General features: G+C 41.5%; 1 protein-coding gene across 1 annotated transcript in view; it reads right to left on the reverse strand.

Moving 5' to 3' along the window:
- LOC104985211 (CUB and sushi domain-containing protein 1) overlaps nt 1–14,424 on the reverse strand; it is a 559,353-nt gene that overhangs the window by 416,392 nt on the left and 128,537 nt on the right. Inside the window, exons 12-13 of the mRNA XM_010835275.1 lie at nt 10,239–10,408; nt 3,130–3,286 (exon numbers count right to left, since the gene is read on the reverse strand). Of these exons, the coding sequence (XP_010833577.1) occupies nt 3,130–3,286; nt 10,239–10,408 (327 nt within the window). The remainder of the gene's footprint in view (nt 1–3,129; nt 3,287–10,238; nt 10,409–14,424) is intronic.

The following is a 14,424-nucleotide window of genomic DNA, read 5'->3' on the forward strand; positions in this document are numbered from 1 at the left end:
TTTAGGGTATATGGGCTTTCTTCAGTGCCACTTGGAAAATAAAGGGGAAGTCAGGATTCTGGAAACAGTTCAGTAGCCCCCATCTCAGTGATAAAGAAATAAAGTGACCCAGAGTGATGGTATGAGGAGGGAGGAGGGAGGAGGGTTCAGGATGGGGAACACGTGCATACCTGTGGCGGATTCATGTTGATATATGGCAAAACCAATACAATATTGTAAAGTTAAAAATAAAATAATTAAAAAAAAGAATGTCCAGAAAAAATTAAAAATAAATAAATTAAAAAAAAAATAACATGACTATAAACTCCAGCAGGTGTGAATTTGCTTCCTGATGTCTTTTGCATGAGCATGAGACTATATGAAATGAATGCTCATGAATTTAAAATCACTGTTCTCGTACATGCACCCCAGTGTTCACTCTAGCACTGTTCACGATAGCTGAGGCATGGAGGCAGCCTAAATGTTCATCAACAGAAAAACGGATAACGAAGACGTGGTACATATATACCACAACATTCAATGGAATTTTACTCAGCCATTAAAAAGAATAAAATGATGCCATTTGCAGCGCCGTGAATGGACCTGGAGATTGTCATACTGGGCGAAGTAAGTCAGAAAAGCAGAAATGCCATGTCATTCCTCATATGTCACATCTAAAAAGAAGTGATACAAACGAACTTACAAAACAAAAAGAGACTCACAGACTGAGAGAACAAACTTATGGTTGCAGGGGGGAAGGATAAGGGGAAGGGATGGTTAGGGAGATTGGGATGGACATGTACAGACTACAATGTTTAAAATGAATAAGCAACAAGGACCTACTGGATAGCACAGAGAACTCTGCTCAATGCTATGTGACAGCCTGGATGGGAGGGGAGTTTGACAGAGAATGGACATATGTATATGTGTGCCTGAGTCCCTTCTCTCTTTACCTGAAACTATCACAGCATTGTTAATCAGCTATGCAAGTTTTTTTTTTTTTTTTTTTTTAAGAAATTCTCTCCTTTGAAATTGTTAGAGGGAAAATAGAATGGGGTAACTAGGGTTGAGAAATAATGTGGTATAACACAGCAAACATGATATATTTCTATGAGGCTTAGTAACCTCCACACCAGGGTGGCACCAAGAATTCAGTAGTGAAGATGCACAGAAGAGAGAGGACCGAGGTTTTCAGCTCTTCGGTGACAAGGCATTGTAAGAAGCACGATTTGTCAGAGAAGCTAACACAATACAAGAGGTGGAGGAAATCCAGGTGTCCTGGGGCTTGCCCTGACTCCAGTAAACTCAGAAAGTTACCTGGAGAGTATTCACACTATCCTCCTTCTCAAGTACCCATGTTCCTCTAAACTGTAAGACCAGTGTAAGAGCTGGGAAGCGAGTATTGACGCATACAAGCAATAAGTTACATTTGATGAGCGTTTGATGAAAAACCCGCAGCAGGAATAAAAAGAGATCAGGCTGGTTTACATTTTATCTGCAAGCAGAGCAAACTGGCTTGATAAGAACTCTGTGAAACTTTTTTGAGTGTGAAATTCTGAAAAGAAGAATTCTAGTAAACAAAAATTATAATCATACATTTATTTGGTAATATAATTGCTAGCAATTTATTTGCATACAATATAACTAATATGGTTTCACTTCATGGAGTCTTTTAAATGGTTATTTTTATGAAAGTGAAACATTTGTTTTCTCATCATGTCCGTGAGACTGTAATTCTGTTTTTCCCAAAAGGCTTGTAATTCTTCAAATGCAATTTCACCTACCAAGGGGGATTTGAGGCAATTAATCTTCCTTTAAGGCCTCTGGGTTAGCTTTGTGTCTGGGATAGTTATTATCTTTTTCAGGCCTTCATTTGCTTATCTGTCAAATAAAGGAATCAGTCTTGATAATCATTAACATACTTTCATGCTCAAAATCCAAAAATTTTAATTTCCTATGTCATAGTATTTGGCATCACAAAGATTTTTAATCATCAAATCAGTGAAGAATTGGGCTGTCTTGTGGATTTTAAGCATTTTAGTTAATTTATTACTCAATTTTAATTAGTTACCCATACCAAATAGCTACTTTTTAAACTTTATTTTTCTTTAAAAAAAAAGGCATTTCCATACTAACTTATATTAATTATATTAATAGGGGACACAAGAACACTGCTTAAAACTGTGAGCTACATAGACTTAGAGAACAATCTTATGGTTGCCAGGGGTGAGGGCTGGAGGGAAGGGATAGTTAGGGAGTTTTGGATGGACACGTACACAGTGCTATGTTTAAAATGGATAACCAACAGGGACCTACTGTATAGCACGGGGAACTCTGCTCAATGCTATGTGGCAGCCTGGATGGGAGGGGAGTGTTGGGGAGAATGGACACACACACACACACATGGGTGAATCTTTTTGCTGTTCACCTGAAACAATCACAGCATTGCTAATTGCTTTATACTTTTTTTTAAAAAAAGTTAAAACAAACAAACAAACAACTGTGAGCTCCAGATCCAATCCTGGTTCTACTGGCTCATTACCTGATAACTTGGACACATGCTGCAATTACTTGTGTTTAGTTTTCTCATAGGAAATTAGTTGTGAGAAGAAAGTGCTTACAACAGAGTTGAGATACACACAACCATATGTGTGTACCTGTGTATTTATATGTATAAATTATTTATTATATTTTGCACACATGTAATCTATCTTACAGAATGTATGGAATGTAATAGATATAACAGAAAAGTATCAATGTGTCGTAGGCATTCAAAGACAGTTACTATCAATTGTATCATCCATTCAAAATCTTTCATACATATGTCTATGAATTTTTGTCAGGTGCATTAAATCACAATCACTTTGACCCTAATATCTCTTCAATGTCATGACATTTTCTTTTCACGTACAGCCACATTAAGAGAGTATGAATATGCCTAAATAAATATGCTTCAAACTCCTGCTTCTGGTAATGTGTCTAAATTTACTGCCTGTTCAACAATTCACAGAATTAAACAGCGATCCAAAAACACAAGAGGGGGCCCAGGAAAAAAAAATTGATATTTAAAAGGTATCATATTAGTGAAGTAACAGCTGTATCCCAAGAAAATAAAAGTAACGTGAAAGGGTTAACCTGCTCGGCACTTACTGGTGTAGGTGAGCTGAAAGCCCTGGTCCGTGTCGGATCCATTGGAGTTGAACTCCAGCCACAGGTGGTTGGAGGTGCTGTTCAGGACGAGCCCCACCAGCTCGTTCCTAGTGAAGGCGCCCAGGGGCCGCGACAAGCTGTCCTTTCCATCATAGACCTGAGGAGAACCACAGCACGAGCACCCTGGTCACTGAGCTCTGTTCATATGCCAGCAATTTTAACAAGAGATCCGAACTTTCAAACACACGATTTTATACAATTCTTTAGAAAGCTACACAGTTTATAGAAAGCCGAGTAGACACGGCCAGACCATCCTTTTTTCTCTAACTTTTACCTTTACATTAAAAACAAAAGATTCCACTTGTGCCTAGGTCATTTATCTGCATCATGCTGGGTTCTCTCTGTTCATGTAAAATGGAATCACTAGGCGTCTGCATTTCCCGGTTCCAGAGGCTACCACATTCCCTCCCTCCCGATCCGTGTGCAGAGTTTGAAAGCACATGTTGCGGTTCACTGTGGACATCACCTCTCCCATCGGAACGTGTCACAGGGTGTGGTGCCAAAGCTTTGTCCCACTTTCTCATCCCTGTGCCTGCGGTGACTTCAGCTTTGAATTTGCCCTAACAGAGGAATTGGTGTCTGGTCTTGCTCTGAAGCACTTCGAGATTGACTCTTGTCTTTCTAGGAGGTTGTACAGCCTGAGTGGACACTCTGGGTGTCTGGAAGGCAAGAGGACTGGGCTCGGTTTTGAGTAGACATCATGGGTGAGGGAAAGGAAAGTGCGAAAGTGTAAGTCATTCAGTTGTATCTGACTCTTTGCGATTCCATGACCTGTACACCACTAGGCTCCTCGGTCCATGGGATTCTCCAGGCAAGAATACTGGAGTGGGGAGCCATTTCCTCCTCCAGGGGATCCTACTGACTCACAGATTGAGCCTGGGTCTCCTGCACTGCAGGAGGGTTCTTTACCACATAAGCCACCAGGGAAGCCCCAAGGGAGATGAAGTGGTGCCTTCTCAGGTCCACACTAGGAGTACAGGGGTGCCAGCCACATTGCCCCAGCAGGGACTGTGTCAAACAATCTTAGGGCGTGGATAGAACCTTCCTAATGCCGGAAAAAACGTGTTCACGTTCTAGTGGAATTCAGCACTGAGCCCTCACACCATCAGTAAGTGGTCAACACTGGAACCCTTAGTGGGAGAGGCTCGGCCACTTGCCTTGGAACATTGTGAGTGTTCATAGCGAGGGACCATGTATGGATGAGGGCTTTTTAGAAGAAAGAATGCAAATGTATCACATCATACTGGAGAACATCCAGCTTTTCTCGATGAAAAAATCCTAACTAATTAAAGCATCACAGTGCTTGGTAGCCCCCCAGAGCGGTCTAGTTCCCTCACAGAGATTAACTCTTCCTTTTCCTCTCCCATCACTCTTCTGCTGTGCATGGAAACCACGAATGATGCTTGACAGACTGACAGACAGGCTCACACACTCCTAAATGGAGAGGACACATTTGGAATAACTAATTTTATGGTTCACGATTGGATTGCATTTTAATTCAATACACTCATGCTCGAGTTAGGAGAATCAAATACCCTTTACTAGCGTCAAGCTAGTACTGGACAAATCATTGTTTGGCTTAATGTACATGCTTTAATTTCTGACACCCAGATTACAAAGACTTTTAAATCCAGAGCATTCTGGCTGAAAAATAAAGTGTCCAGGCCTCTCCAGCAAGGTCTTATGTTACCTCACATGCCATGTAATTCTCTGTGATTCACAAGAATCTGTAGAGAGGAGGCAGCATTAAAGCAGATAAACACATGCCTAGGTTTAGTCCTCAAAGCTCTGAAGCACCATTTGCTGCTCGCCTCCACTGATCCTGGCTTGTCTGAGTGCTTCTCTGAGATTTAATAGCTCACATAGACAGCAAATAGTGCCCAGGACCCTCTCATCTACAACCACAAAAACTGACCCACTGCCATGCTGAACTACAAGCTTCTGCAGAAGAGTAATTCTGTCTTATCTGTCTACATCACCAGCAATTAGCACTGGGCTTGACAGTGAAAATCTCTGAATGAAGAAGTAACTGACGAGTGTGGATATTATGTTGTCAGTTCTCTCAAGTTGAAAATCTGGATTCATGCTTCACATGTATCACAAGCAACAACCCAGATAGTGTTGGAAGGCAAAGGCATTGACTTTTAATTCCAATGAAATTAGTGACGAGCAATTTTAGCTCAAGATAACACCTCGTAGTGTATTTCCTCATCTACAAGCAGCTAGAATCAAAGTGTCCCTTTCGGTCATTAGGAAAAGGCTCCTTGGGTCTCACATTAGTGCAGGACTGTAACTAGTTGCACTACAAAATCTCCTCAGAGCTTGGCACCTAATCAGCGCCATATGCTCTGTGTGGAACAGCCAAGGGAGCAGATGAGTACAGGTTAGAAAACATCGCAAGGGATCCTGGAATGACAATGCCGAGACCAGCCCTAGGCCTGTAGGCGCTACCCCGCAGAGCTCTTTCCAAAACTAACCTCTCTCTCCACTACGTATTTTACCATGGCATTCTCCTTAGAACTATTAATATACCTCTCTTTCATGATTCTTCCATTCAAAACAAGGAAACATCATGTTTATATGTGTGGGAGGGTGTATACATAGGAAATGTGGCCTTTGTATGGTATAAATCATACTATTTATATGGGGGCAATGTAAACAGCATTTAAGATCAAAAATTAAGATAATCTCTATACCTATATCCCCTTTTTTGGATTTCCTTCCCATTTAGGTTACCAAAGAGCATAGCATTACCTAAGTTATACAGGAGGTTCTCATTACTTATCTATTTTAAGTATAGTATCAATAATGGATATATGTATGCATATAACTGATTCACACTGCTGGACAGTAGAAACTAACACAACTATATGCCAATAAAATTAATTAAAATTAAGATAATCCCACATGAAACTTTTTAATACTTTGATCTTTATTAGCATGGTCAATAAAATATATGCTTGCAAAATATCTCGGTACTTCAGACAACTGACAGTTTTTCTGGGATTCAATTTGGTAAGCAAGATTTTCAGAGAAGGCAATGGCACCCCAGTCCAGTATTCTTGCCTGGAGAATCCCGTGGTTGGAGGAGCCTGGTAGGCTGCAGTCCATGGGGTTGTTAAGAGTCCGACATGACTGAGCGACTTCACTTTCACTTTTCACTTTCATGCATTGGAGAAGGAAATGGCAACCCACTCCAGTGTTCTTGCCTGGAGAATCCCAGGGACAGAGGAGTCTAGTGGGCTGCCGTCTATGGGGTCGCACAGAGTCAGACATGACTGAAGCGACTTAGCAGCAGCAGCAAGCAAGATTTTGTTCTGATTTTTTATTATAATCAACAAGTTTAAACACAATCACAAATGCACATGATCTGCTTTCTTCCATTCCAATAATACTCATCAGTGTATATTTAATGCAGTGTCTCTAATCAGTCACCTACACCAAAGTATTATTAATTGTTCTTAAAAGTGTACCTTAAAGGCTGTATGTTACATTATGCTCAGTTGCTAAGTTATGTCCAACTCTTTGTGACCCAATGTACCTCAGCATGTCAGGCCTCCCTGTCCTTCACTGTCTCATGGAGTTTGCTCAAATTCATGCCCATTGAGCTGGTGATGCTATCTAACAATCTCATCCTCTGCTACCCACTTCTTCCTTTGCCTTTAATCTTTTCCAATATCAGGGTCTTTTCCAATGAGTTGGCCTTCACATAAGGTACTGAAACTTCAAAGTACTGGAACTTCAGCTTCAGCATCAATCCTTCAAATGAATATTCAGGATTGGTTTCTTTAGGACTGAGTGGTGTGATCTCCTTGCTGTCCAAGGGACTCTCAAGAATCTTCTCCAGCACCACAATTAGAAAGCATCAATTCTTTGGTGCTCAGCCTTCTTTATAGTCCAACTCTCACATCCATACATGACTACTGGAAAAACCATACCTTTGACTATATGGACCTTTGTTGGCAAAGTGAGGTCTCTGCTTTTGAATATGCTGTCTAGGTTTGTCATAGTTCCCCTTCCAAGGAGTAAGCATCTTTTAATTTTATGGCTGCAGTCAATGTCTGCAGTGATTTTGGAGCCCACGAAAATAATATCTGTCACTGTTGCCACTTTTTCCCTTCTATTTGCCATGAAGTGATAGGAATGGATGCCATGATCTTTGTTTTTTAAATGTTGAGTTTTAAGCCAGCTTTTTCACTCTCCTCTTTCCCTTTCAGCAAGTGGCTCTTCAGTTCCTCTTCACTTTCTGTCATTAGAGTGGTATCATCTGCATATCTGAGGCTGTTGATATTTCTCTTGGAAATCTTGATTTCAGCTTGTGATTCATCCAGCCCATCATTCTGCATGATGTACTCTACATAGAAGTTAAATAAGCAGGGTGACAGCCTTGTCATACACCTTCCTCAATTTTGAAGCAGTCTGTTTTTCCATGTCTGGTTCTAAATGTTGCTTCTTGACCTACATAAAAGTTTCTCAGGATACAGGTGAGACAGTCAATTCCTAGTCAGGTTGATAAGAAATCTGGGGTCCCTGAGGAGGAGATAGGGGTCTGAAATTCTCAAGGAGGAGGAAAGGACAAATGCCTTTTTTCCCTTTCCATTTCTTAGTCTTAGTCACATAAAATGTGTGTGTGTGTGTGTGCTTTCTTTAAGTGGAGAACTGATGATTACACAACAAACAACTCAGTTCAAACTCTATACTAAGCATTACATAACAACAATGTATCCTGCTTGAGGACAGCTTCTCCTTGAAAACCTTCAGACTAATCCTGTTATCTTAGAATGTATATTATGGGAGTGGCTCTGGTAAGATCTTTATATTATTAATTCTAATTCTGTCATATTTAAATGTAAATTATGGAGTAGGTCTAGTAGGATATTTACAACCTTGAGATATTCTTTTGATTTATTGTAATAACCAATTAAAAAAGTATATAATTCCATTGCTTAGACTAGTGAGGGAGCACTCTCTGTCCCCTTCTGATGTCTATGTCAGAAGCTTTCTCTGTTCTTTTACATACTTTAATAAAACTCTGGTACACAAAAGCTCTTGAATGATCAAGCCTGGTCCCTGGTCCTAAAGCTAAATCTTTTTTGGAGATCAGGAATCTGACACCATTCGCTGTAAGGTAAGGTGGTTTGATATTTCCATCTCTTTAAGAACTTTTCACAGTTTGTTGTGCTCCACACAGTCAAAGGCTTTAGTGTAGTCAATGAAGCAGAAGTAGATATTTTTTGGAATTCCCTTGCTTTTTCTTTGATCCAGTGGATGTCTGCAGTTTGATCTCTGCTTCTTCTGCCTTTTCTGAATCCAGCTTGTACATCTGGAAGCCCTTGATTCACATACTTTGAAGACTAGCTTGAAGGATTTTGAGCATAGCCTTGCTAGCATGTGAAATGAGTGCAGTTGCATGGTAGTTTGAACGTTATCTGGTATTACCCTTCTTTGAGATTCAAGTGAAAACTGATGTTTTCCAGTCCTATGACCACTGCTGTATTTCCCAAATTTGCTGACATCTTGAGTGGGAGGTTAGCAAAGAAAATAGTTTTGTATGATTCGACTTTAACTTTTTCAAGATCAGTGAGGATACTCTAGTTTATACCTGAAAATCACTTCTTAATTACAGTGACTCATACTGCCAACATGAGCTTTTTCGAAAGACCATTGCAATGAAAGAACAGCTAAAATAAAATCTGTCTTTTAAATTATGACCTAGAACCGTAGTCAAGGGTGGACTTGGAGGAAGGGAGCACTTGAGTCTGGAGGCTTCTCTTGACCTGTGCACATGGTGGAAACTGCCAGCAATCCTCTTCATCCACTACGCACACAGAGAGTACCCTTGAGGGGCACTAGAGTCCTCCTGTAGCAGGCTCTTTGCATAGCTTCTCAATGCTCACAGCTTCAAGCAAGCCAAGTTAACTGGCCCTGAGATGGAACATTGTGTGTGTCTGTGTAGAAGAACATGTGAGTGGGCACCCTAGGACTTTAGAAAGGGAATGAGACCGGTGCTTCTTGTAAACCAGCTGCGATGGTGGACAAGGTGCTCAGTCCCCCTGGAACCAGTTGTGGACAGGCTGGATGGTGGCCAGTGCGGTCTTTGTTGCTCAAAACCAGTCTCTTTCCATGAGGCTCAGGGTGCAAGTGCCTACTCAGGCCCTAGACCCAGGGAGGTCCCAGTTTCCTGACATAGTTTCAGGAGATATGGAAAGTATTTCAGAAGGAGTTTGGTGGCATTTGCAGTTGGAGCTGAGATTTTCAGGTCAAGGCAAGACGTGGATCTATTTCTCTGCCCATTTTCCTGAGTCCATCTGGAATGTGAGTGGTGTGCACGTCTGAACCTCCCCACCCCCACCCCAGAGAAGCTCCCTGAGGCTCTGAGGCTAAGAATCACCTACTGCAATGACCCTTGTGGCTGGCCCCATGCCTTGGATACCCCAGAGTTCTGTGAACACAACTCAGCCTTGTGTGTGAGACTGCCTCCTCCTGGCATGGCTTCTCTACACACACCCTGCTTGGTGGTCCCAGGACAGTGGTCAGGTTTGTTTCCACTGTCACATCCAGATCCTTCCAGCTCTGAAGGATGCTCTGTCATGACCACATTTACAAATCAAGAGGGACTGCAGAAAGGGTTGGTCTGAGGATCCTGTGAGTTTTTACTGATACAACTCCTAGTGTGCGCTAGGCACAAGGCTACTAATATGTATCTATAGTATATTATTTTCAAAACATCACAAAAAAGGTAGGCACCATTGCATGTTTTCTATGTATAAGAAAACTAAGACTTAAAAATCTTAAAAAAAATGTGCCTAAGATACACAGCGAATGCATTTCAGATCCAGGATTACAGACTGAGATATTTTAAAGTCCAACACACATAATGCTAGAGACCACTATCTCAAACCAGTTGGATAAGCAAATTGGGAAAAATGTGTATATATAAAGATATGTTAATATAGGTATATGTCTATATCTATGATATACCTGGATCAAGATCCTATTTATTCCTTGAGAAGGAAAGATGGAGTTTTATTAAAGAAAATTATTTTTACCTTCAGAATATCTCCTTCAAACAGCTGGAAGCTTTGTGCTCTGAGATGGATCCCCTTGCCAGCTTCTGTTTCAATTTTATAGATACACTCATGGTTATTATCATAGTTTGATGGGAAATTTGGAGACAGCAACGTTCCTTCATTTCCTTTGACACTTGCTCCACATTCAGCTAAAATAAACAGGACATTAAAAAAAGAAAGAAGATTCAAAAGTGGAATTACTGATTTTAATAAATAAAAACTTTAAAATCATGGCAGCCCTCTTCTCTCTCAATGTATGTCTGCTGTTAACATATTGCTTTTATAGACTAACAGCTTCTTTTCACTGTTTTACCAACTGGACAGGAAAGATATCCCCATTTATCCCATTTTCAAGATTTTCTTGTTTCTTTTAGTAGACTGCTTATTCCTTCTATCCTGCAGAGTTCTAGGGTGAAACAGGTAAGTCTGAGCACTCTGACTGACCCCTGGGTGCTCGCCTGTCTGAGCCCCAGCTCTGCCTCGTGAAGTGTCCCTGCTGACCCCTACGAGCTGACTCCACAGTGATGTCCATGTACTTCTCCCCATCAGCATTCCATGGCCTTAGCCTGGATGCATTTAAATGGGATTTTAACCATGGACCAGACCACTGAGTCTCCCACTGCCATGTCACAGTCCTGAGCCTGTCTAACTGTCTTGGGATAGAAGTCCCTTTGATGGCAGAAAATACATTCTTTTCCCCTTTTCCTGATGAAAGGAGAGGGCAGTTCACCTCGAGATCCAAATTTGCATAAAGAACTTAAATCAGAGTAAAAATGAAAACAAATATAGCCCTCAACTTTCTGCCAAAGTCACCTAGACTAGTTACCAGAGAAAGTCACCTAGACGCTCAGCACCCATTCCTCACCAAGGAAAGTGAGCGTGTTAGGCTAACCTCTAAAACTCTAAGTGTCCAAAGCAACTATAACAAGATAAAATTGCCCTGAGTTTGCATGTGTGTGTTTGCATATGTGTGTGTGTATGTGTGCATGCTTGTGTGACAAGAATGCTCCATGTGATTCTGCATGAAATAACTTATCAGCCACACTATGTGATAAGCACAGCGATTTTTAACATTCCAACAAAACAAGCCTGAGTGTGAAGAGTAATGGTCAAGTTGGAAACTGAAAATAAGTAAAATGCCTGCACACAATGGGGGCGAGAGGGGGGCAGGGGTCACTTTAAGGGGGGGGCCTCCTGAGGGTCACACAGTCTGGCGCTGTCCTAGGCATGCCTGTCTTCATAATCACAAATCTCTGACTTCCCAGTCTCTCTCTGACAATAACTGAAGTCCTCCTCTGCACCAGGAGTGGGGCTTCCCTGGCCTGATGATGGAAGGAAAAAGCTGGAGATTCAGGATCAGCTCCAGATGATTTGTGCCCTTGAATCTCAGAATATCCCCACATACGAGGGCTAGGAAGATAATCAGGGAGAAAACACAGGAGAACTTGGTTCCCCTGCTCTTACCTTTCCTCCAAAAGGGCATAAAGGGGGGTTTTATGGGAAATGGGGGAGAAAACGTTAAGAAAGAAGCACAAGTGGTCTTGTGGGCATGACTGAAGCAGGGTAACATTTGGGAGAACGTAGGAGGTCTGGCTTCAAACACTCCCTGGCCCAGACAGCAGGGAGTGTCTGGGGGTCATGGAACCAGGATCCCTGGAGAGCTTGGAGCACAGAGATTACCAGATAGATGGCTGTTTGGAAAAGGGGACACACACTAAAAGAAAACAGTGAATCCAGAGATTCTAAAGGAAACAGTCATAGTGTGAAAATGGACATGTTAACAAATTCTAGAATTCCCAGTCTAGAGGAACACACTGGAAGATCAAATAAGTACTTATGATGCTGGGAAAGACTGAAGGCAGGAGGAGAAAGGTATGACAAAGGATGATGTGGTTGGATGGCATCACTGACTCAATGGATGTGAGTCTGAGCAAGCTCTGGGATATAGTGAAGGGCAGGGAAGCCTGGTATGCTGCAGTCCATAGGAGTTGTAAAGAGTTGGACATGACTCAGCAACTGAAGAACAAAAGGGTTGATAAAAATTGCCTAGGTACAGCAATCTATTCTTCTTTTGGTCTATTAGTCACTTGAACTGAATGCATTTTTATGAGTATTACATCATTAAATAAAGAAAACAATTCTAAGAGGTCAGTATCAATGCTAAGTCCATTTTACAGATGAAGAAACTGAGGCAGATTAATTAACCTGCTCCAGATCACATGGGGGCAGGGTGGGTGGTTGACAGAGTTGGGATTTGAATCTCAGGTGGTCTAGTAACAACCACACTATGTTGTCAAAGTACAATATTTATTATCAATTATGCTTACAGATGTTAAGTAACCCACGAGGAACACATACGAATGTATGACTCCAAAAGAGTAGGAACGTGAGGCTGTCATGATTGAGCATCTTAACATTCCACAAAATATCCTGCCATGGAACAGGAACGTTTGCACTGGGATCTTGTTTGTGAGGCAGGCTAATGACTTAAGTTTATTTCCAATTGAATGTCCTAGTCACAAAGACAGATGCAACATGATTTTCAAATGAAAGAACTGGAATGTGTAAAGAAGACTGAGTAAGTGATCTAAAGCCCAAGACGGTCCCATAGGAGATAATTGAGTGAAATATGACAAACAGTGAAAAAGCAGGTGCTCAGAAACTTAAAGAATGCAAGTCATCAGAATTTCAGAAATTCTTTGAACTTGATTTCAGACATCCATTGCAAATCTCCATTTCTGGAGCAATTAAATGTGTCAATTTTAAGTTCTTTCCATAATCCATTTAAAATGACTTTAAGATGAAAGAATATAATTTCCCGTAAAATGAATCATTGGCTCTTTTTTTTTTTATAAAGAACCTCCTGAAACTGTAATTAAAATTGAATTGTCATTTAGAGTTTTGTAATGGAACTAAACTTATAAAAGTAAATGAAAAAAATAGAAAGGAGTCAGTTGATTTTTCAGTTAATTCTTCTGTACAAAAGCATCAACCTGTGCAGGCTGTCTTTCAGCTCTGGGTGATGTAACAAAAGAGATGAGAGGCTTAAAGGACAACATTAATCAGTATTTCTCACAGCTCTGGAAGCTGAAAGTCTACACCCAGAGCATTACCATATTATCTATAAGTATTAATATTCAATATTAAGAGATACTTTATCAGGGATATTAATTTACTATTTGATAGTAACACAGTAGGTGAAAATATATGCTGAAATGGCAACTCACTCCAGGATCCTTGCCTGGAGAATCCCATGGACAGAGGATCCTGGCGGGCTACAGTCCACAGGTTCTTAAAGAGTCAGATATGATTGAATGACTGACCATGCATGCAATCTGCCTACTTACACTGATCTGGATTCAAATTCTGTTGCTGAAGACTTGCTCCTCTAAACACTGCTGAAACCCACAGTGCCTCTCATCTTACAGGGACACTTCTTCACGTAAGGAGTGCCGGTCAGGGCAGTTCTCAGCCCAGGTTTCCACTCAAAGTTCTGCTTATAACCAGGTGTTTATTAGGGAAAGGTGAAGCAGTGTGCTATAATTCTCTTGGCCTTCCTCCAGGTGTGATCTTCAGAATGGATCTGTAGCTCTTGGCTAGGGATAGGCTATTCTTTTTTCTATGATTTTGAAGGACGAAAGATAGACACAGAGTGCCAATGAATCAAACTGTGAGATCAAGATAGGCACTCTGAGAGAAGTAACGATTGCTTGACAAACATTTACTGCATATGGCCCAGAGCTGGATCTGGGCTAAGGCAGCCCCACTGTAAAGGAAAGGTCAGCCTGGCTGGGGAGACAGAGGCAAGAAGACAAGCTTACTGGCTCAGACGGTGATCCCGGAGGGTCCCTCTCCAGCCAGGGAGTAAGCGGGGTGGAGAGAGCTGCATGGGAGGGCATTCAAAATGAGGAGGGGCAGTCTGGCAGAAAAGGTGGTGCATGCTGTGAGTAAGGAGCGGTGAAGAGAGAGGCCTTCAGGTTAGAGAACCAGGCAATTTTGTGTCTTGTGCAGTGCGTCTGTACGTGAGTGTAGGTGTGTGCCCGAGCTCAAGTATATGATTGAGCTGGGTGGGAAGTCAGAGGGTCTCCCAGTGAACAACACTGACCCTCCTGGAGGCTGCCTCACATTCTGTTAACAGACAGGTGGGGGAGGCTCTGAATTCAGA

This window comes from Bison bison, unplaced genomic scaffold (assembly GCF_000754665.1).
Source record: "Bison bison bison isolate TAMUID 2011002044 unplaced genomic scaffold, Bison_UMD1.0 scf7180017864040, whole genome shotgun sequence".
In the NCBI taxonomy this organism is placed as follows: domain Eukaryota; kingdom Metazoa; phylum Chordata; class Mammalia; order Artiodactyla; family Bovidae; genus Bison; species Bison bison.